General features: G+C 45.0%; 1 protein-coding gene across 1 annotated transcript; it reads left to right on the forward strand.

The window, feature by feature from the left end:
- The first annotated feature begins 719 nt into the window (after positions 1-719).
- Positions 720-23,327, forward strand: CHRNA4 (cholinergic receptor nicotinic alpha 4 subunit). The gene is made up of 6 exons (XM_054845357.1): positions 720-1,234; positions 2,506-2,657; positions 5,871-5,915; positions 6,007-6,116; positions 15,636-17,016; positions 22,762-23,327. Exons 1-6 carry the CDS (start codon positions 1,174-1,176, stop codon positions 22,885-22,887), a joined length of 1,875 nt encoding a protein of 624 aa, XP_054701332.1. The 5' UTR covers positions 720-1,173; the 3' UTR covers positions 22,888-23,327.
- Positions 23,328-24,294: the final 967 nt, after the last annotated feature.

A 24,294-nucleotide genomic window follows, 5' to 3' on the forward strand; every position in this document is an offset into this window, starting at 1 on the left:
CGTGTGGAAGTAATTGTGTTAATATCAAAGCTAGTTTTAAAATGAAACGGAGAGGGCTCTACTCCATGTCTCCTGTGTGAGGAATCAGGGATGCGAGGTGAAGGGCTAGACCTAACACAAAGAATCATCCTTTCCTCCACAAAAAGTCTTTATGACTTCAACAGAGTTATTTATGGTATATTTAAGGTACATTCAAGCATACAGATATATTCAAGTAACCTCTTGCCTCAGTCTCACCTTTGATTTGCATATTGCCTATGGGTAGAGACTAATAATTTGTATTTGTTCTGTGTGTTTGTACAGCACCAAGCACAGCAGAGTCCTGTTCTCATGGGCAGGTTCATCAGCCCAATAACTGTCAACACCAAAGATGCCCAGGCCAGAAATATCTCTCAAGTTAATTACCCTGTTAGTCTACAGGAATGATTTTGACAAGCACTTGGACATGATTAAACAGACAGCTTTTGTTAATTAAGAACTGTTTGGGCTTCAGGTGCTATAAAGATCCCAGATGGCCCCATATTCACCACCTCTGCCTGCAGCTGGGGTCTGGATCTCCCCCTTTATTTCTCATGCTAAAAGTTTTCCTCCCTGCAGCCTGTTTGCTGGAGTGCACAGATTCTCTCCTCCTCCTCCTCCTCCTCAGCAGGAGGTGGGCAGGTCTAACTACATTAAATATACAAACATACTGTGCTCCCTCTCTGCTCCACCAAGGGCTGGTGTGAGCATTGGTGGCCCATCAGCAGCAAAATCTGAGCAAAGGCTGCCCAAAGGGCTGGGGGAAGGGTGAAAGCAGCAGCAGCAGCAACAAATAAGCCGAGCAGCCAAGCCACCCTGTAGGAAAGGGCAGAGGAGTAAGCAGGAGAGCCCAGGCAAGCTGTGCATTTCATGTCTCTGTACAGGAGCTTTCTGCAGCCCTTACGCATCTCTTGCAAGTATATGTGCATCGGTGTCCCGGGGAAGAGCATCCTTCCAGGAGGAAGATCTGCAAATCAGTCAGAAGAGAAAAGAAACAACAAACAATCCACCAGCTATTATCCCTTCCCAGAGGCAGGTGAGAGGCAGAGAAAGAAAGGAGTTTAGGGGAATGAAGCTGGAGGATCCAGAGACTCAGAGAGGAAAAGTTGCCCTGACGGGAGACTCTGCGTACTAGTGCCCAAGCTCTGCTCCACAATGGGATTTCTCGTGTCTAAAGGAAACCTCCTTCTCCTGCTGTGTGCCAGCATCTTCCCCGGTAAGTTTGAGAAAGCTTTTCTTCCCCTGCTCTGCTCTTTAGCTCTTTCCTCCCTTAGCCCTCTCAAAGGCACGCTGCAAAGACCGGTCCCTCTCAGCAAGGAATTTCCCCCACTCCTGCATCCTCCTGCCCCATCTTTGCAGGTCCCCTAAATACCAGCCTCTGCTGAGCAAGGCTTTGCTTTTATTTTCTGCTCCTTGCCTGATTTGATGGGGAAAGGGTTAAAGCCGCGGTGGGGAAGGGGACAGGAGGGACAATACAGGCAGGGGCTCAGCATCCTGCTTCTTGCCTGGGTTTTTCTTCCCTGAGTAAAGTGTGTTAATGTGTCTCCGGGCTACAGCTCCGGCTGGGGAGAGCACAGCCAGCGCTCAGCTAATGCTTCCCTTTGTATAATCCAGGGCAGCTACAGACTAAGTAGGAGCCATATTCCACGAGGGATGCGGGGAGAGCCCCCGGCTCCCTCTCCCCGCCGTCTGTGGTGGAGGATGCATCTGCGTGCAGCCGGCACAGGAGCGCAGCTCCCCCGGCAGCCCCCTGGAAGAAGCGTGGCTTTAATTTTTAATAACCAACAGGCACCTCCGACGGTTCCTGTAGTGTACGTGCAGGGTCAGGGCTGCTCCTTGCAGCCTCCAACTTTTAAAGTCATTATTGAGGGAAACTGCGCTCTTGTTATCCAATTTGTGTTCTCCCCCATCCCCTTCCTCACTCATCATTTTTGTGAAAGACCAGCTATGAAGGTTAGTTTAAAGAGCTGAATTTCAGTCTGCCTTTTTTTTTTTTTCTCTGATGCATTTGATGCCAGTTTTTGTGTGTAAATCGGATCGAAAAATCCCTATCTCCCAGCAGGAAGCTGCTTTTTCCTTTTTGCCTTGCCCTTCTAGCATCCCTTTTTCCTGCCTGCAGACTTCAGTGCTAGAAACTTGCTGTGAAGTGGCCATAAAAATTAAACCAGATTCAGGGGAGAATGACCAGTGTAGTGTTTTTCAAATGGTTTTACTGATGCTCCCACTTTCTGCAGACGAATCCTGCTCTGCAATAGAAACCCCACATTGGGAATTGGCTGCGATGAGTGAACAGAGTGAGAAATACATGGTAATGCTTGGGGGAGCAGGGAGGCAAGTCACCAAGGTGGCATCACCTGCCCATGTGTCCCTACTTACCTGTCACTGGGGTTAGTGCGGGGCTCCCCCCCCAGAGAAGGCTCTAGCTAGACCGGTGCTTGGAGCTGCACATGTTTTTTCACACTGCCATGCCCCATGCCTTCCCTGCAGCCTTTGGCCATGTGGAAACCCGAGCCCACGCAGAGGAGCGTCTCCTGAAGAAACTCTTCTCCGGTTATAACAAGTGGTCCCGCCCCGTTGCCAACATTTCCGATGTTGTCCTCGTCCGCTTTGGCTTGTCCATTGCCCAGCTCATTGACGTTGTAAGTGCAACCTGTTTGTGCAACAAGTGGCCAAGATTAACCAGGTTGGGGCTTGGGGAGAGGCTGCTGGTGCACGTGGGGTTTACTGGCTGATCCAGGGTCGGGTTGGGAAGACTTTGTTCTCAGTAGAGAAGAGTTATCACACAGATAGCTCTGCTGGAACGAGGGATGACTCATGTGAGTAGTTGGTCATCAAAGTGGATCCTTTATTCTTCATTTACTGTAGGCAAACTCCCAAATTCCTTATCAAAACCAGAGGGACCAATCACAGCAGAGCAGTGCAGCAGCTCGTATAAATGCCAGAGAGACCTGGCTAAGGAAGAAAACCAAATAGCTGACTTGGAATTTGAACCATAACTATTAAGGCTAATTTACACAAGCTAACAGAACAGTGGTTTATGCATCTCTGGGAGATAGCTTGCCTGAAGAGCTTTCTGCAGATGAAAGTTTTGAGGGTTGTTAGCTAAGCTAGCAGTTAGTAACAAGAAAATTGTTTCTGAATGTTTGCTCAAACAGAAGTTACACACGTGCAAACTGAATATGCTATGTATAAAACAGTGATTTGCACTCGGGACTGATGTGCACTGAAATGGTATTTAAAGGATTACTCTGTCACGGTGTGTTGGGGTCAAGCGTTGCATCCAAAGGAGATCCCTGCAGGGCTGCAGATGTTAAGCACGCACACAGGCTTTCTAGCTTGTGCAGATCTTGCTCCCACTTCTTCCTCCTGTCCCCGTTTGCATGGAACACTTCAGTGTTCATGAAGATGCACATCTCTTGAACAAGTATCGGCCTCACTTTTGGAGGCTCTCTCTGTCACTTTTACTGTATTCATGTGGCAGAGTAAAAGCGGGTGATAACAGAAAGTGTAAGGCAACTCAAAGACATTACTGGTGTGGGAAAATCATAACAGATGAGTCTCTACAACATTTTATATTTTGAGATAGGAGTTTAGAGATGCAGAGGAAACAGCTGAGGTGATACGAGAGGTGGTAAATTAAAGACACTGGTGGCTAGAGAGTTGCATCGCCTTGTGCACAGGCCATCAGCTTCCAGCTTTGCAGCACAGAAACGGTTTTCCACTCTCCTCCTTTCTCTTACATCAGCCTGAGGGATCCAGGGCTGTTTGCAGTTGCTAATGTTGAAGTTGTACGGTTCTCATCTGAATAATTGATAAGACTAAAGATGAGACATTAGTGACTGTGGAGGCATGAGAGAGACTTTCCATTATGCAGCTGCTGAATCGTGGAAGGGTGGGATCGATACACCTGCTTCATAGTGCTTTTCCCAGTTTACTTAAGAAGAATTAATCTTCTTAAAAATCATGTCAGTGGTTAGAAGTGCAACTAGCAGGCAGTTCTGTGCCGGGGCTGGTGGGTACAGCTGGAGGAGAGCTCTCATCCCCTCCTGCCCCAGTCTGTGTGGCTGGGGACCGATGACACCCCCCACCACCACCACAGCACTTCCACTGTCTCCTCCTTCCCAACAGTGACACTGTTTTGGTGCAAACCCCTGTGCAATTGTTAGACCCGACGACAAGAAGTCTGAAAGAGAAATCAGAGCCGTATTCAAACTCCAGTTCCTGCTGACAAAAGCTGGGAGTGGGGGAACAAAAATCAACGTGGAACTCTACATCCCCACATGTCCTTACGTCACCCTGATGTCCTGAGGGTTTTCTGAGCCCAGAAAAAAGTGGTAAGGGATCAAGCATGTGTCTAGGAGCAGCCACTGAGAAACACATTTGGACACCTAAGTCCATGTCTCTGCAGGACCTTGTGTGCTGCGTGCACCTTGAGAAAAGAGGCCAGGCAGTGCAACACCACTGTTGGCTGCAGAATCACTCGCTGTCCTCTGGGCTGTTTCCGTGCAGGAGAAGTCAGCCGTGCAGGTGGAGGAGGCAGTCAGTCATCAGCACATTGCAAACCCCCTATGAGATAAACCCGTGGAACTAGAGTCATGCTTCGCTTGGGTCAGGGGGATGGCAGACCCCTCAGGAGCAGCGATGGGCAGGAGTTTCCACCAAGGGTCTGCACCCAGCCAGGGAGGAAAATTCCAGTAAAAGGTAGCAGCTGTGAGACTGGGATTCCCAGTGCAGGGACTGTGGTGGAGACCCTCTGATGCTTGAATTACAAAGTGGTAGGAGAAGCAGATGCTCAAGGATTGGTCCAGTTCAGGGCATGGCAGCCTCCTCCAGTGGCATTCCTGATCTCTCGCCTGCAACCGAGGAAGCAGCTGCATTTTTTTCCTTTCTTTGTTGCTCATTTGAATGTTTTTTGTATTCCTCCTTCTTCCATGTGCTTCTGGTCCCTAGCCCTCAGATGAGGGTATCTCTGGTCAGGTTTTACACTTGATGCCGCAACAGCAATGAGGAGGCTCAGCAAGGGAGACGCGTAGCCTTGCCATGAATCTCCTGGCTTTTAATGTTCAGAGTTAATCCTGAACTGCCGCAAGAACAAGGTTATTGATGAGCAGTTTCTTCCAAATGAGCCCTGTCAATTGAGCTGGTTTTGATGCCAGACCAAAGGAAGAGAGGAAAGAAGCAAAGACACAAATAAGCTCTGAGCTCTAGTGTGACACTTAAATCAGGCCAGAACTAGGCTCTGCCCCACATAATTCATCTTAGTTATTTACACAGGGGTTGTAATAAGCATGCAAGGCAAGCAGTAATTAATTCTGCTACAGTATTGCCAGCGTTGTATCTACCTTGCATTATTTAAAAGATAGTTCTGCCTTTCCATACTATTTGTACTTAGAGTTGGGGAAAAAGTCTACCAATTGACAGCATGGGTATACACCAGACTGTCCAAAAGTTAGTGTCAGCAGAGTAGCTTGGGTTTGTTCAGAAAAGCCAATCCATAGTGCTCTAAGTTCATGTATTTGGTAGAAGGAGAAATACTGTGGAGCTCTTTCCTCTGCCTGTCCCCATCATCCTAGGCTGAATCCATCAGCACTGAGGAAAATCCCAATGAATTCAAGTCCGTCTGCTCACAAGATTGCTTAGGTGCAGGCTCAGCTGTTCAGTGGTATCAGGCAGCTGTGCCCTGTCCCATGTTAAACGACAGAAACATCTGCTTTTTATTTCCAAGATGGAACTTACATTTATTGCAGAGGTGATTTATAATTACAGAAATGAAGTACAATTAAGAGAAATTTAATGAGTTCCCTGGGATGCTTCATCTGCTTCTGTAACCAATATCTGATCTTGCATTTCAGGATGAGAAAAATCAAATGATGACCACGAACGTGTGGGTGAAGCAGGTGGGTGCACCACAATATGTGCTTTCCCATGTTCCTTTTCAGTTTTGCAATCTGAACTCTCCCAGCTTTGTAACCACCTCGTTTTTGACAGGAGTGGCATGACTACAAGCTACGCTGGGACCCCCAAGAATATGAAAATGTCACATCCATCCGGATCCCCTCGGAGCTCATCTGGAGGCCAGATATTGTCCTTTACAACAAGTGAGTGTGAGCACTGTGACCAGAGGCCAAAGCCATCCTTGAAAATTTTCTCTGCCTATGGCGTCAAGGTGCTTCTTGAAATTGTCCCCCCTTGTTTTGTTCTCTGTGGTTGAAGTCCATGTAGATTCTCGTAATATCTGTACCAGACGTGCCTTAAATGACGTGACTAACATTCATCACAAGGGCTTTTTTTCTCCTAATGACCCTTTCTTTGGACAGCAAGTTTTGCTGGGGGATGCCAGGTATTGTTTTCTCTTCACATGTCAAAGACACAATTAGGTTGGATTTGAGCTTTCAGTCCTCTTCAATTTATTTTCACCAAGAAGCTCTCCCCTAATTCATCACCATCAAGTGGAAAAGCCAATTACTGAGGATGGGCTTAAATAAGGAAAATATGCTGAAACATGTCAGATTTGTGGGTCTACAAATACAGGTTTCAGGTCAACCCAATACCATCCTAGAATTATTCTTAAATATGTATTTATTCCTGATCCCAAATGCTTGAAATCTGTCTCTTGTATGGGCATTTCCTAGGGAGCAGGTGGTGGTTTTCTTTATGTCCTTCAGAGGCTTTTGATATTCTTAGAAAGACTGTCCAAGTGCCAAGACTCTTTTCTCCTTGGCTTATCATACCAGAGCTCTCCAGTCTCCTACGATGTAGGATATTGCAGTCTCCCTTCCCAGCACAGGCTCCAGACAAAACACTTGCAGCAAGCATCAAACGAAAACATCTTTGTATGTGGCTAACACTCGGAGAAAACACTCACAACAGAAGCCAGGCTCAGTTTTAATAAACAGTTGCCTGGTTCCAGTTTGATATGATTTTGCTTTTATTTTAAAAAAAGAAAATGGCTGAGGGAGGAATCTGTCCAAGGGATTGTGAGCTTTGGCGACTATGAAAATTGTTATCTTTCCCATTAGCTTGTCTCTGACCCTCAGTGCCGTGGAGTGATTGCAAACCTCTTGGAAATCAGTGCATCCTCACATAGCACCTTTCAGAGATTAGACCAGTGGAAATAACTAGTTCATAGGCACTTGGACCTTCCTATCCTACAGGGACATACTCTGAGCATGAATGTTATATTACAAGTGCCTCACATTGCAGCCAAGAAAGGTGTTCACAGCTTCCACTGGAAAAAATGAATGTCCTTGTCCTTCTTATTGCTTAATTAATGACAATAGTAAGGATTATTTTCAGAGCTTCTGGTGGTTGTTGTGGTGGACTATAGTGCCAAAGGAAATAGTGCTACACAAATCTCCATCGTCTATGGGACCTTTGTGCTTTAAATCACCCATTTGCTGGAGCTGCTGGTACACAAAAGCCTGATGTGTCATCTCTGCATCTACTCCCTTGGTTCACCATGCTTACCACAGTTGATGACCCTGGTCCATGCAAGGAGGGCCCTAGCACTACAGAAGGAGGCCTTGGTATCCTTCGGTGTTCTAGACATTTTGGGACTTCATGCTGAAAACAGCCCCCAGAGGTCCGTGGGCACCCAGACTTCTGGGTTGTGGCCCTTGCAGGCTCTGTCCCTCTGCCTCGTTGTCCTAGTTCACTGCTGCTGTCACTTGAGCAGGGGCTCCAGGGAGCAGCTGTCTATCTGCCACAGCAGCTATTCTAGAATGTCCTTATCCTCTTGCGGTGTGCGAGGCCTTCAGCCTGGCCTACCTTACTGCTTGACTCAGTCTGACTTGCAGGGAGGTATGGCAGATAGAAAGTCTAACTGTACTGGTGACCTGCTACCGTGCAAGGAGATCTAGTGCACCAGCTTCCTACATCCAAGCTGCTTCTCTCCGTTTATCCATGCTTACCATTAATAATCGTACATTCCTCTGTTGGTTGTCATGAGTCTATCATGCATTTTTAATTGGTTACTTTATCCATGAATTAAACATGGATGTAGGCGCCAACCACTAGCCAGTCAGTAATGGTTTTCCATTAATTCTATATCTCTACTGCTATATTTGCCTATGCTCTTTCATACAGTCTTGTGCAGACTGTTTTCTACTGTGGGATATAGTTTTCTAGCTGTTTTACCAAACACATCTGAAGCTGCAGTCATTATCTCAGTTGCACTGCTCTAACAATCAGGTTTCGTGGTTTTTAGAGGTTGCAGGACAAGGCAGGGCAAATGCAATGCATGCAAGGCAAAACCTGTAGCATGGTGAGACACCGAGGTGAGGCTCTTCTGCATGGCAGCTCACCAACTGCATAACCAGTATTTCTTTTTGTGGGCATCTCAGCTAGAAATGCTTCAGAAAGGCTTTGCAAAGACAGTGACTAGACACGGATGATGCTAACAAGGACTTCGTCTCATATTTTACATGTATATGTATTTTCAGAGGGAATTTAAAGTACTTGCACAGAAATCTGGGTCCCTAAGAACAAGAGAATTGTGTGCGCAGAGGCCTTGGTGGAAGACAGAGAGAGGTCACACCAGCCTTTTGCACTGTTCAGGCTTTTAATGTGAGTTATTTATTGCTTACCGCGTGCTCTGGCAGAAGTATAGTATTTCTGTTTGGGATGGTATCCTTTGGAAAAAAGACTTTCTGGACAGGAGATTATACAAATGCTTCTTTTGTTTTCATCTTGGGGTAAATATAGAAATGGTGAAATTTAAATTGATTAGAGATTTACATCTTTAAGGAAACCTAACCCCTTGTTGTGAGGTTATTCTCATATCTAAGCTCATTATTGTCAAAAACTTCCATTTATCCACTCTAGAGGCCCAAATTAAATCAGTAAACTCAGCTGGTTCAGCCTAGAGAGTATATGTAGTTGTCAGCATTCATAAGGAATCTAAAACCAAATTAATATTCTACAGGGAAATTAATATGCTGTTGAATTTTCAGGCTTGATGAGATAAGTTCCAAGGCTCTGTAAATAGTTTCTACTAAATGTGACAAAACATATGTATAACAGAGGAATATGAGTTAATAGTGAAGCGACAAAGCCTCTTCTTGTCTACCAAGAAGGCCAGCTGTTCCTTATCTGAGGCTGTAAAGGCTCTTCAGACACCACCAAATCATTTATAAATGAATTATCTAATCCTCTGCATTGACTTATTCTCATTTATGAATGGACTTTAAGCACATTTTAGTTTTCCTTTGTACATTTAAAGTAAAAAATTTTTTTTTGTCTAATCAGGGAATAAGCTCTTGGGGCTGCATTTTTTTCTTTTTTCTTTTTTTTTTTTTTTTCTACTTCACCACCACTGTGTTGAGCCATTTGGACCCCATGCAACATAGAAACTCCAGAGGAGAAAACCCTGAAACCACAGGTTTGCAATCAGGTGCACCAGCTAAAGGCTGCCCAGAGGAATGGGCAAGACCACGTCCTTGATCCTAATGGCTGGGCAGGGAACTTGAAATGTGCGCTTCGCTGGCTAGTTTTCAACTGCATATTCATGAGAGCATCATAGTGTTTGTCTTCTCTAGCCTGATGATTGTAAAACCTGGGGAGAAGCTACTGGGAACATTCAGACTTCAAAATTTTCTTTTTTTTTCAAAGTTTTCTGGTGTTAGGGTGTTAGCTGTTCCAAAAAGTAATCCCTGCCTTAGCCTCCATAGTCACACACACACACACACAAAAAAAAAAAAAAAAAAAAAAAAAGACAAGATCATACATGAAGGGAGTTCAAATACAACTTTCTGTAATTAGGAGAGGAAATATCTTGAGGAATTCACCCAGTCGTAATATGGACACAAAGGATTACTGGACTGGGTTAGAAGATCTTCTGGCAGGCAGCTTTTGAAAACCATGAGAAAGCAAAGAGTTCTTTTGAACTATACTACAGCGGCTTGTTCTTTTGTACTATACTATGATGTTTGCAACCAGTGAGACTTATGGAGTAACACTGGTTTCCTGACTCATCCCAAAGCTGTTTGGAGCAGAAATACCAAAAGATGCCCTAGTCTAACCTTTAAATGATTGGAAACATTCTTGACATTTTTCTTTGTGTGTGTATGTGTGTACGTGCACAGATCTTGTCATTTTGCACCAGATTGTACTTATGATAGGCCCGTAATCGCTACTTCACAGTTAAGCTTTCCTGATTCGTCTGGGAGTTTAAATGACTATGTTTCTAGAGAGGAATTATTTCTCTAGATGCCTCTGAGGTTTGCTGCCAAGCTCTACCCAGTAACACAGGAATTGATAGAAAGAAATCAAGAAAGAGGGGTCTCTCTCATGGGCTGTTGCTGTGTTAGCGTCCAAGGACTTCTCCTACCACTACGCTAAGAACAGAGCTAGAGTTTAGCCTCCAAAGTGCTGACCAGGATGATGCTTGGAAAGGGAAGAATTGAAGCAAAATGCACAAATTCAGGACTGTTAGAGCCTTCTGACAAACTTGTGCTCATTTCATCGGTGTAGCACAGCCATTCCTGAGACAGATGCCTGCTTTACTGAGGAACAATCAAAATATCGGTTACCACTGATTTCTAAACATCTGAAGCAAGCAAAAGCTGGGATGTGATCTAAAGTACACATCAGTGCACAAACACCTCCATCTATGCACCCAAGATGTTTTGTACCCAAGTTGCCGAGACCTTGGAGATATTTAAAACCAACTGGTCAAGGTCCTGATCCTCTTGTAGCTGACCCTACTTTGAGCAGGGAGTTTGGACTTGACAATCTCCAGAGGTCCCTTCCAACCTGTACATTTGTAGTTATCATTTTGGTAGCACAAAACAATTGCTAAACAAAATATTCTCTGGTTTGCCTTGGGAGAGTACTTTAATGTGACCATTACAGAACCATCTCTTTAATGTGTACCAAAAGGGTGCAGGATACATTCTTTAAAGGGGTCTTCAAACTGTAGTTTTTCTTGGTTACTGCTGTTCAATGAAAAATGCTTCAAATGAGGACATTCTAGCTATATCCATATATGTATATAGCTAATTTTCAGGCTTTTAAAGCTCTGTTTGGATTTAAATTGTGTCATCAGAAATTAAAATAAATGTGTGCCTCATTTACATGCATTCTGAAAACATTTAATTTTGAGAGATGATGTATCTCCCAACTGCAAGGAAAATAGAAACTGTCAAAAAAAAAAAAAAAAGGATTCTCCACTAGCAGAGCTTTGTAATGAAATATGGTTGATGGCTTCCAGTAAAAAAATGCCTTTCTTGAACCCTTATAAGCTTAGAAGATTTTAGAAGAGCAGTATTTATTCTCAAAATGAGGAATCAAAGGCTGCAGAACACAGCAGCGCTATTTCCTTTGGCAAAAGAACAAGCGACTGTCTTCTCTCTCTATCGGTGCGCACTGTTGTATTTGACATGAAAATACAAGAGCTCCAGTACTTTGCTACTGACAGATTTTTTAGAGCTGTCAGGTCAGAGTAATCAGGAGAGCCTGACTATCTTAATTCTCAAGTTCTTGTTGTGATGTTTTCCTTGCACTCGCTCCTTCTTCTAAATGGTTTTTCATGACAACTGTCACAACACAGTGGTCTAGACTGAACGAGATGAAAATATACTACCACTATAAGGGAATGACTGCAGATTTTCTCCATCCCACTATATCAGATCTCCCACCTTCCTGTCTATGGAAATATTCACGTTATACAGGCAGGGCTGTCTGCACATCTTGGCCAGGAATGGGTTTTCCCACAGCAGAGCTTTCCACAAGAAAACAGGGTTTCCCCAGTCTCATAACTGCAGCCAGTTTTCTCAACTTCATCCCCTGGAGGAGATTGGGGAAGGGCTTTGGAAAACCGTCAACAGCCAGGTGACCTTGTTTGCTCCCTCCCTCATGTCAAGAGGAGCAGAATGAAAGCCAGGGTGAAAGCATCTCTCTAGGTTCACTCCGCGTTGGCAGGGCACCAACAAGCGTAGCTTCCAATCTAGTAAGCATATGCTTGAAGGTCCAGTGTGGGTGGTAAGTTTGGGGAAGGAGGTAAAAATATATGTACACAGGGAGGGTTAAGACAACTGCAAACACTGCCTTTGCACGATATAGCTGGCTTGGATACAGTCTATGTACAACAGCATGGCTAATTTACCCTGCTTACAAACTGCTCAGGTATCTCTACATTGAACTGCAATGAGATGTTCAAACATGCCCAGTAAAGTCAGGAATTACTTCACAGCCTTGTTAGGTTGGTGAGGGAAAAGCAGGAGGATCCTAGGATGTTTTATGGCTGCTCAGAGTCATTAGCTGACTCTCAAATGCAAGAAACTATTCTGCTCTTGGTTTCACTCCTGCCATGTCTCTGCAGGCAAAATCCAGCTTGGAAGGCAGCGCCGGTGTTATTTGTAATAATGTGTGAGCTGAAGAGGACCCAGGATGAGGCTGGGTTTTTTAGGCAAGCAATTAAAAAATATCTTCCTCATCAAAGCAGCAGATCAGTTATGGAAATAATTGACACACAAAATCTGCGGCATCACACTGGTTACATCTACGCTTACCAGAGAGGCGTGTGGCTAGTCACGCAGTGACTGCAAAACCGCCAGAAAAGACATTTCTGGGAATGAAACACAATTACCTGAATTATTATTGTTCCTGGATGCATTTTTAGCAAAAGTTTCATGCTCTTTTCCAACATTTTTCAGAAAGAAAAACACACACCTGTGTTGTTTACCCAGCCACTTACACATTGCTCTACCTAAGAAATGAAACACTAGTGGATGCTCATTATCCCTTTTCTGTAATATGAGTCCAATTATAAACATATTGTTCCATTAATGAATGATTTAATCATGCCTCAGAGATCTCATTAAATGCAGAATTGGATTCCAAATGCCTACTGAGATTTAGAAAGAAAACCACTGAGAACAGCAAACACTGGACTGTCACTTGCTGTGCATGTTTCACGCCTCAATCTGGCTTTACAGTGCAGGCGAAACCCAGGAGAATAAAAAAGATGGTTTTCATCCAAAGCAAGTGGTCCTACAGTGTAAATTAGATTTAAGAAAGAAGAGGTAAGAAAGGAGTTGAGTGCATGGTACAATGGTATTGCTCGGTTTTATTTGTGTTGGAGTAAAACACAATGGTGGTTTTGCCTTGATCCCTTTGAGATAGCAGTCTGGGTTTGTACATATTTTTAGCTTTCCTGTCTTAAAAAAAAGGGGGCATTTTAAAGCTCTAGAAAAAGTCCAATTCAAAGGTCAAAAAGCACTGGGTCCTTTTGTGTTCTTCTGTTTTTCCAAAATCTGCCACAAAGAGCAAAGACTTTCCATTATAGAAACAGAAGAGTTTAGTAAAAACTCGGTTCTCCACCATAAACAATAATTCTGAGTTTATTTTTCCATGAATTCAACCAACCTGGAAATTTGTCTCAAAAGACAAAGATCTGGGCTGTGATCCTGGGGTTGGGTGTACGTGCCATGTCTGCCCAGATATCGTGTTAGCCAAGACGGCTCACTGAGGGCCAGATCCTGCCACTGTTTCCCAAAACGAGCAATACTACACCAGTCTCACTGGAAGCCAGTGTTGTCATGGACTGACGAGGATGTTTTCCAGGGCAAGAGGAAATACCAAATGTCCTAATTTTTCCCCTTTTGCATGTGAAATAACAGATGGTCTCCTAGAGAAATACATTTAGGGAAGTTCCTCTGCCTTCCGCACCTTGAGGGACCCCACTGGATTGTCCCCATGCTATTTATCGTGCTGCTGGTGAGGAAGAGGAGAGGCGTGACCCCCGTGCACCCCGTCGCTGTACGGCCGCTGTCACGGCACATCTGAGCGCTGAAGCAGCAGAGCGGGGCCGAGGGAGTTTGCCGACTGCTGGGAAAGCGGCTGCAGGCTGGATCGGCTCCAGCCGGGAGGGCTGGGCAGGAGCAGAGAGCTTTCTATCTGTACCAGCCTGAATAATTCATCTCAAGTTTTTAGCAGAAGCTCTCCTTCCCCTGCTCAGCTTCCCCTTTGCTTAGCAGTGTTGCTGTTTCCCACTCAGCATCACACAACAAGTTTCTTCCTCCGTATCCCTGAGCTCTGTGGCGGCTCCAGCCGGGTGTGTAAGACGGTCCCCAATTCCCTCCCTGCTTTTCGGAGGCTCTTTTCTCTATTCCTGTAGCTAGACTCGAGGGCATTGCTCTACAAACAGATTCCACCTGCTTTTTTCAGTTGGGATTTCATCCTTGCAGACATTTGCTCAGAGTGAAAAAAAATTGCAGGTCTACCCAAAGCTCACCCACATTTTAAGGCTGCTTGTACCAGGGTGTTTAATCCAGGCTGCGACTGTCCAAGGACACCAAAACCCTCTGTCTGCAAATAGAAATCAAGGGACAGAGAGGGCTTGAAGTCTCAGCCAGTCATTGCACAAAGAGGGTGGAGATGTAGGGGCTTCGCTCATTTTCAGGTGAAGGTGTAATTTTGTGATTTAAACATCCAGTCTCCATCACGATGATTATTTGAACAACGTGATGTGCTGCTTGTGCTGCTGTGTAGGCTTCAGTTTTGCCTCTTTGTTTAAGCTAAGGCAGGCTGCAGACCCTGCAGACACTGCCTGGAGGAAGGACGTTGCTGTAGAGAAGGTACCTGTGGACTTGGCCCCAGATGTGGAGTTTAAGTGTCACAGTCCACATGTCTCCTCACTGAGAGGGGGGAGGAACAGGGCATGGCATAGCCATGCAGGGCATTAATTACCTGCTGCACTAATTGAATCTATTAATGAGCTAATTTATTTTATGTGGCCTCCACACATGGGGGCAAGGGGCAGGTTCAGTGTTTGATGTGTAGCAGCAGAGCCGTGGGTGTGAGGAAGGAGCGGAGCTGCGGCTGGTGATGCTGAGGCTGGTGGAGGACAGGACCGTCTCCAGGGCTGGGAATCCCATCCCCACAGTTCCTCAGTGTCCCTCCTTTCTCCAGCACTGTTACAGATCGAGTATGCCATTCCCTGGTGGTCTTTCTTCACCCAAATCCCCAGAGCACTTGCGTCTCCTGTTGCCTCTTTTGATCTCCTTCACTTACATCCCAGTCGCCATGATGAGCTGGAAGCAGCCGGTGTCACGGGTGCAAGGCACAATGTGGCGGGAAATCGGTGCGCTGTTCACACACTGCCCAGCTGAGAAAAGCAGATACAAACAAAAAAACAAACAAACAAAAAAGCTGTTCATGCAATAGCTTTTTCACTGCCTGGAAACTGTCTTTCTGCTATAAAATCCTGAGTTGTTACCTCTTTATCTTAGACCAGAACACAGATCCCAACTGAGAGTCCCTGTAAGAAGACACCGTAAAAGACAGCTCTCTTCCTGACTGGGAAAGCAAGAGATTAACTTTCATTATTCCTATTAGCAGGATGTTCTTGCTGTTTTCCATGTAAGAGACTGAATGATTACCCAACACTGTTTCTTTCATAGCAGCTGTCACAATTAATTCTGCAGAGCCCACAGCCACACTCCCTGATAGTGGTTCTTCCCACCTCTCTAAAGCAAACTCAACCCTTCCCAGGGCATTTATGAGACACCTTCAAGGAAAACTTTGTGTACATTCACCTCAAGGGCCTGACTTACAAAAGGTAAGTTGAGAAGTCCCAGAGAAGCCTCAGTCTTTTTTTATCTTCTATCTCTCCCCAGTGCTGATGGTGACTTTGCAGTCACCCACCTGACCAAGGCCCACCTCTTCTATGATGGGAGAATTAAATGGATGCCACCTGCCATCTACAAAAGCTCCTGCAGCATCGATGTTACCTTCTTCCCCTTTGACCAGCAAAACTGCACAATGAAGTTTGGCTCCTGGACCTATGACAAAGCCAAGATAGACTTGGTGAGCATGCACAGTCATGTGGACCAGCTGGACTACTGGGAGAGTGGGGAATGGGTCATCATCAATGCTGTGGGCAATTACAACAGCAAGAAATATGAATGCTGCACAGAGATCTACCCTGATATAACTTATTCCTTCATTATCCGGAGGCTGCCACTGTTCTACACAATCAATCTGATCATCCCCTGCCTGCTGATCTCCTGCCTGACTGTCCTGGTCTTCTACTTGCCCTCTGAGTGTGGAGAGAAGATAACCTTGTGCATCTCTGTGCTACTGTCCCTCACTGTGTTCCTGCTGCTCATCACAGAGATCATCCCATCTACCTCCTTAGTCATCCCCCTGATTGGAGAGTATCTTCTCTTCACCATGATATTCGTTACCTTGTCTATCATCATCACTGTCTTTGTGCTCAATGTGCACCATCGTTCCCCGCGCACCCATACGATGCCTGACTGGGTGAGGAGGATCTTCCTTGACATTGTCCCACGCCTCCTCTTCATGAAACGTCCCTCTGCAGTGAAAGACAATTGCAAAAAGCTCATTGAATCCATGCACAAAATAACCAACACGCCAAGGCTTTGGTCTGAGACTGACGTGGAGCCCAATTTCACTACCTCATCTTCCCCCAGCCCCCAGAGTAATGAGCCATCGCCCACATCTTCCTTCTGTGCCCACCTCGAGGAGCCAACCAAGCCTCAGCCTATCTGCAAATCCCCTTCTGGGCAGTACTCTGTGCTGCACCCAGAGCCTGTACAGGTGCCCTGCTCCTCTCCACAACCCTCACGCCACCCCCTGAGTGACACCCAGACCACCTCCATCCTGAAAGGCCGATCACTAAGTGTTCAGCAGATGTACAGCCCCAATAAGGCAGAAGAGGGAAGCATCCGCTGTAGATCCCGGAGCATCCAGTATTGCTACCTGCAGGAGGACTCTTCCCAGACCAATGGCCAATCCACTGGATCTCCAGCATCGCAGCGGTGCCACCTAAATGAAGAGCAGCCCCAGCACAAGCCCCCTCAGTGCAAGTGTAAATGCAAGAAGAGCGAGGCAGCTGGCACACCAGCTCCAGGCAGCAAGACTCACAGTGCCAAAGAGCAACATCTGGTGTTGATGTCCCCAGCCCTGAAGCTGGCAGTGGAAGGGGTTCACTACATCGCAGACCACCTGCGAGCAGAAGACGCAGATTTCTCAGTAAGTATGCTAACTTAGCCTGCTCTCCTCGGGTAAGTAAAAACTCCTCTGCTAAGGAAGCCCCACTAAATGTGGGGCTATACAGAGAGTATACACGCTGATGCAGGCTCAGCCATCCCTGATATTGTGGCTTTTGAACACATTGGCCACTACAGGCACAGCTGGAGAATTTGTCCTTGGGGTCTTGGCAGGCATGTGGGCCAAGGGTGTAGCACAACCAGAATGTGCTCAGGGCTGCTCTAGAACAATAGGATTCTCCAGCAGAAAAGAGGAGTGAGGTTGTTGTTAGGTAGGAAGAAAGCAGCTAAGATTGTGAAAGAGACCCAACAAGCAGTCATCTGGTGGGAACGTAGCACACATTCTTTATAGAGAAGCCTCTGACAGACGGAATTCATACTCTATTTTCTATTAAGCATTGACTCTGGCTACTGAGCCTGGGAAAGCAAATTCCCAAAATAGGTTGTGGATGTGGGAAGCGCGTAGTAGCGTGGGGATGCTGCAGGGTATGTTTAGCTCTGCGTGATGTGATTCCTCATTAGTGGACTTGCACTGGAGCAGTTGGCTCTGTGCAGGAAGGTGGGTGGACAGACAAATTTCACGCTTACTCTGAAGGGGTAAATATGGCTACAAATAGAGAAGGAAAGTAGAGACTGAAAGAATTTCTTTTAATGGAGATGGTGATGCACATACAAATGCCACATCCTTTCACACCTCTTCCCCTGCAATACTATGGATACAGGGTGCTAGCTAATTATGGCCATAACGAAGGAAGTGACAAGATAACCTGAAGTCAGTATCCTTGTTAAAGAAAAGTCTTATCCAGCTTTTCCTAGAGGGATCCATCAGTAAAAGGTATTTTTTCAGCTGTGCTTGCAGTTTGATTTCTCAAGATTTAGAGTCAATGCAAGTCATAGGGCTTTTATGCAAGACTTCCTGGGCATGAGGAGTGTCTTTATATTTGCATTTTTCACAGCACTGAGCACTCAGCAGCAGCAACAAAAGATTAAGTGCTACTGTCCATTTATATACTCTCTGGTACCTTAGTTTGAGAGGCCTCTAATGTATTTCACTTCACAACATCCCTTTGAGGAAGTAACTGTTTATTCCTCATGTTGAGGAGTGACAGCCAAAATACAGAGAAGAGGTGACCTGTTCAAGGTGACAGAACAAATCTGTGGCAGAGATGGGCTGTGAATCCCCATCTTCATTAGCTGACAGCCCAGCACTCTTTGCCAGGCTAAAGCACTTCACAAGCACATTAGGACTGCCAGAATTAAACTCTTCTCTCTCCTCCTAGCAATAATCACAAGTAAACCCCTGGAAGTCAGTTGATGTTAACTCACTTGTTTCCCCATGGTACAAATGAAAGAATATTACCCCAATAATACTTCCCATTGCAACTGATTGTCTTTCTGCAAAGCTTGTTGCTATCATCAAGAACTGAGTCAATGAATATCTTGGGTTCTTTCCTTTTAATCCATGATTGCAACTTCCTTTAAAATGAAAACTGCTCAGGAGCCATGAATTTTCTTCCTATACCTTCCACTACTCTTCCCTCTTGAAATGAAGCAATTATCCTGAGGAGAAAGCTATTTACAGCACTAAACATCAAAAGCAGAAGAAAAGGAGCAGTTTTGAGGGCTCTAACCAGACCTCCTGCCTCCAGCCTTCAAGCACAAGCGCCAGGAAAACATCCAGCGATGAGCGGAGCAGGGTCACCCCCAGGACCACCAATGCCCCAGGCTCCCCAGGAAGAGCCTGCAAACCTGCCTGCAGTTTTCTGCTCTTTCACAGCAGTTGTGGCTGGCACGGTAGGCAGAGGTTGGGTTTTCAGATCTGGGGGGAATAATTGCTGACCCCAGTCAGAGGTTATTCTATTTTTCTTTTTCTGGGTCCAAGTAATGTCAAATGGGAAAGCGTATTTTTTTCTCCAGGTGGAAATGACAATGAAGAAGGAAACATGATCTTCTGGAATTGAAATTTACTGTAAGGAGCAGAACTGTTCTAATAAAATGAGAATTTATTGGGGAAAAATCAGTACTCAGAAATTTGCTTTCATCTTAAAATCAAATTGTGGCATTTCTTCATGGAAGTCTTCAACAAATCTATCAGCAGGCACCTCTGATGCAGGTGCAGCCCGAGACACAGCTCACTGTCTCTTGGGTAATTTTTTTTTGGACATGCACCTTCCCAGAATGAGAAAAGAGCTTTTTTTGGAGTTTCCATCTTTTTTCTAAAGCACCATTGCCACAGGGGCAGTGCTTCTAAATTAAAAGTAAATAGCTCATTTAATTAAGTGCTTCAGCAAAGAGAAAATGGGACATGCAAGAGGCAGTTGTTTGTTACAAAAAGATATCTGCAAACTATATAAGCACAATGGTACACTGGGGAAAATGCAAGACCAAATTGTCCCAGCATATGATAGAAATGCCATTAGAAATTAATTACAGACTGAGAAGCAAAACAAGTTGCATGTCACACACGAGCCAAAATAACCAGAAACCAACAGCACCGCCTGGAAAGCCTTGTTGTCCTCATGCCTTTGTGCACCTCCAGACTCCTCTAAGAAGAAGACTTTGAAGACTGCTTAAAAATAAAATCGGAGAGAACGTAGCTGAGGGGGAGGAAACACAGGATAATCTCACCGGTTTATTTTTAACAAAGCAAAATAAAACCACCCGGGACTGCTCTAATCTGTGTTGCAGGCTCTGGGTCCTGGGGATCAGATGTTACTAAGGCATCTCAACCCTCCACTCAAATCCTGGGGCGGGATGCCCTGTTCCCACTGCTCAGACCTGCAAGGAGCTGGACAAGGGAAGAGCTGCAGTTTCCCTCACTTTTTTTGGAATTTGGGGGTGGGGAAGTCAGCTGGTTCCTGTCGCTGATCCTTTCCCGAAAATAGTTTTGAGTGAGCTTCTTAAAAACTAATCAAAATACAGCTCAGGAGTCGGGGTGGCAGATGTTGACAGCTGCATAGATGTTGTCAGGGAAGCCTCTGCGGATCATGCTCCACGTGAGACGCTGGGCCACAGGGAAATGCTACAGTGCTGTCAGAAAACAAAACAAAACAAAAAATCCAAATAATTTTCTTTTCCTCCTCTTTTTTTTTTTTTTTTCATTGTCTCTCCATAATTTTCAATTTCATCCTTCTGTGCTCTCGGTCTGAAGCTGGATATTGATTTTGCAAACATCTGATGCATTCCTGGCCATCGTTTGCAAGATTGGCTGAGTGTTTATGCATACACCATTACATTGGAAAGCAAATTTCCGTTCAACTTTTCAAGTTGTTCCTCTTCTCCCAATTCCTCCTTCTTTTCTCAAAGAGAAACTCATCTAGTTTCTTGTCTTTGCATGATCTAGCACTTACTTTTACTAGCATGAATACTCAAAAAAGCTTATTTTTCCAGAATGGGGCACTCAATACAGGTTTCCAGTTGGACATAAGATAGTAAATTTCAGATTTTCTTTACACATTGCTTGCATCATGAGACACTAATCCCATGAATACAATCATCCAGAGCTTGCTTAGCTGCCCTAAGACTCAGTCCAGCTCTCAGCAAGTGATGAATAGATCAGAAAACATCTACAACAAAGGGGAGTTATCCACTGAGAACTTATGCTTGGGATGAGGGAATTCCTTTTGATTTCAAGGGTCACTATTTCTTTTACTCACCCCAGTTATTGATGGATGTGCTAAGGGCTGTACAATCATAAAACAATACGGTTTTGCCCCCAGAAGGTAACAACCTTCAGGATGAACTTCTATTTGTTTACGTCTGCCTATTGAATAATAAAGACCTGCTTAACTTGGTGCTAATTTTAAAGGGAATAAAATTATACATTGCGCAAAAATAGTTAATCGATTCTTACTGTTTTGAAAACGTTCAGGTATTCCTCAATTTTAAGATGCTTTGTTCAAAGAACAAATTACAGAAAAATATAATACGGTCTCCAGCACGTGCCTCGCTTCCCAATTTACGAAGATGCTCACTGAGCCATGGTGCTGGAGCAATACCAGACGATTTAAAGGCTTAACCAAGCAGTCCACATGGCAAATAGTGAGAGGTGTAGTTCAAGAGCTCATTTTGCTGGCGTTGCTCCGGCCGAACGTTGTCTGCACTGAGGCACAGAATGCCAACAGGTACTTTGCAAATACATTGGAAGATTCATGATCAGTTTGTGAAGGGTTCAGCACACCAAAATAAGGTAAATGCACATACTTTACCTGCAAGGAATAATTCTCTCAGCTCAATAAAATGTCACAACATTGGTCATGGAAGCCTCTCCCTCTGACACACCATGATTCCTCTGTACCACCCACAAGGTATAAGATAAAGTTTAGTGGTGCATCCATGACTGATGAAGAAACTCGAGGTGAGTTTACAGAGTCCCTGTGTTGTGCTCAGAGCTTGTTTGGTGCTTGGCACACCATAACATTTTAGGACCTGAAGTTGCTACTATACCTGTGAAAAGATCATCTGCTGCAAATGGCTATTTTTTTTATATTTGGATTGCTTCCTTTACCAAAATGAATTTTCAGCATAATCAGCAAATCCTTAACAAACCAAAAATCAAGCCAGATCTCCTAAAAATCATGTTTTAGCTCACACCTACTATTCTGGGCTACTCCCTTATTATTATTTCTGTTTAAAACAAACCTAGGATCTGTGGATGAAAAGACCTGTACCATTAGTGTTACAGTATTAGTGTATTGCGCTTTTTCACTCATGCTTCAGCCCAATGTGCATGGCAGCGCTGGGCACAGTGAAACCACTGTTTGCTCGGGGTCACAGACTGGAAGGTGCAGTAAAGCAGCCCTAGCAAAGCTCAGCCTTGGCTTTGCTGTCTCCTCCTTACACCACACTCCTGACTTGCTGCAATCACAAAGAGGTTTGAGCTAGCTCCTGCTGAGATTTTTTTTCCCTAAAGAGCAAGGCAGTATGCCAAATATCAGCCCTCAGGTCTATTAATCACCAAGTGGTATATTGTAGGAAATTATAATGGGTACAGCCATATCAAATAAAACTTTTCCATCTGATCAGTCCTCTTCTTGGGAAGAAATTAATAACAGCAATGTAATAAAAGAGGTTTTCATGTGTATGTGGTTTTTTACTTAATGAAATAGCCATTTACAATTCTTGCCTGATGGTATTAATAAGTACTAAACTTCCCCAGAGAGGAATTGCTGGAAGATCCTCCCACAGCAAGACAAAAGCGGGGGAAAAAGCAGGGTGAGGAAGACTACTTCTTTTATTTGCTGGTTCATTTTCAGTGCTTACTCACACAAAGCTGCAAATCCCTTCGCAGAAAGAGTTTGGCTTCGTTAATCTGTAAGCAAATCTGTTTACGAGCACAGGGAAACGAGGAATTTCTTCCCTGCCCCCAGTTTGACTTGCAGCCTCGTTTACACACCCAGTTACAGCTGTTGCTCATGGAAAATGGGATAGCGAGTGTGCAGATGAGCTTAATTATCCACGGGTGTATGTCATCCCTGGGGAGCTGTGAACAGAGTTTGCAATTGCACATGCACACCCACGCAGTCTGGGAATCTGTCTTCCACATCAGTGGTTTTTAGAATAAGTCTTTGCCATTATATAGGACCACCACATGAAAGCGAGACCTTCCCCTCCTATCTCTGGACTTTTACATTAAAATATCCTATTTTGGAGTAAAGCACTAATATTCTTCATAAGTTTTAATCTCAAATAAACGTTAATAATTGGCCTTTCGTCTTTGTGTTCCCAGGTGAAAGAAGACTGGAAGTACGTTGCAATGGTCATTGACAGGATCTTTCTCTGGATGTTCATCATTGTGTGTTTGCTGGGAACTGTTGGCCTCTTCCTTCCACCGTGGCTGGCAGGAATGATCTAAATATAGCACCAGAAGGAAGAAAGTATATCCCACTCCATGGATTTTAGTTCACCTGGAAGGAGGGGAGCAGGGAAATAGAGGCAGCCCTTTGAATAATTTACTGCGTGTCTGCGCTTGAGTTGCTCCAGAGCTCTCTGGGAATACTTTCCGAGGTCACATCATTTTGCCAAGCCATTTTCATCTCCTCCATCTAATTTAGGGGAAAAGTTCTTATTAAAGTCTGTACATAGCATGGTGGCATTCATTGGCATATACTCAGCAATGTAAGAACACGAGCTTGTTCCCTAAAGCAGCACATAACGAGGCTTCGCATCTACAAACCAGCCCCTGGCAAATTAGCTCCAGTCGTCCTCAGAGGTCTTGGTGTGCCCTGCCTAGTAATTTTGTCCTGTCAAGCTGAAGTGGTTCAGGACTGCGTGTCCTTGTATGAGTCATTTTATAAATAAAGTTCCAGATTTTGGGCTACCTGTGTAGGATGTGGTGTGTGCTCAGCTGGTAAAGATGGACAGGCTGGAAAGGCTGAAGGAATTCCTCAGGGCAGCTCAGCCTCTTTGGGACCAGCAGTGATGCTTAGCTCATGAAATCACAATAGTTACGGTCTTTATATTGACAGATTTTACTTTGGCCAATGCTCTGCAGAAGCCACAGGGACCACAGCTGAGTGAGGATCACTCAAATGAAGGGAGGATTCAGACCGTGTTGGTAGCACTTTAGCGTACTTTCAAGGGAAATTTCCGGATCCAAGTTATGGCTGCTGCAAAATAGCAGGGGGTCACCCTGAGCTGAAAAAGTCTTGCTGTAGGTAAGGATGGTACTTAGAGATGGGGAAGCCACAGCAGAAATCCAGGATGGTGCATTACTGTAATAAGGAAATGTGCCATTACATGGGGAAACCTGAACAGGACACACAGCCGCGCTTGGGAATTCAGAATGGTGCTTTGCAGAAATTACAGGTATTATGGCCTTAAATTTGGCCAGTTGTTTCAGCAGCTGTGCTCTTCCCAGCTCTATCCAAACCAAACCAACCCTTTTGTACATCTTGCCCTTGCTTTGGGACCTGCAGCAAGAAGGCAGGGACAGGCACCGCTGGCCAAAGGATGGGGTGGGGGGAGACGCTGGAGCCCTGTCCTACCACAGGGACACATCGGTGCATGACAGCACAGCTGAGCCAGATGTGTGGGTGAAAAGTTGGAGGACAGAGGGTAAGCACGGGCTTCATCTATCGTCTGTCTTTTCTCTGTATGCATTTGCAACCACAGGAGAGTGACCACACTTGGACAGACCATAAATCCATCCTGCTCAGCAGCCCCTCTGTTTGGTACTTACAAAGCCACTGTTCCCATCCTCATTGCTGGTTGCTGGGTGTCAGGTGGGAACAGCACGGCAGCACCCAGCCTGGTGCCTCCC

The sequence above is a fragment of the Grus americana genome, chromosome 17 (assembly GCF_028858705.1).
Source record: "Grus americana isolate bGruAme1 chromosome 17, bGruAme1.mat, whole genome shotgun sequence".
Classification (NCBI taxonomy): domain Eukaryota; kingdom Metazoa; phylum Chordata; class Aves; order Gruiformes; family Gruidae; genus Grus; species Grus americana.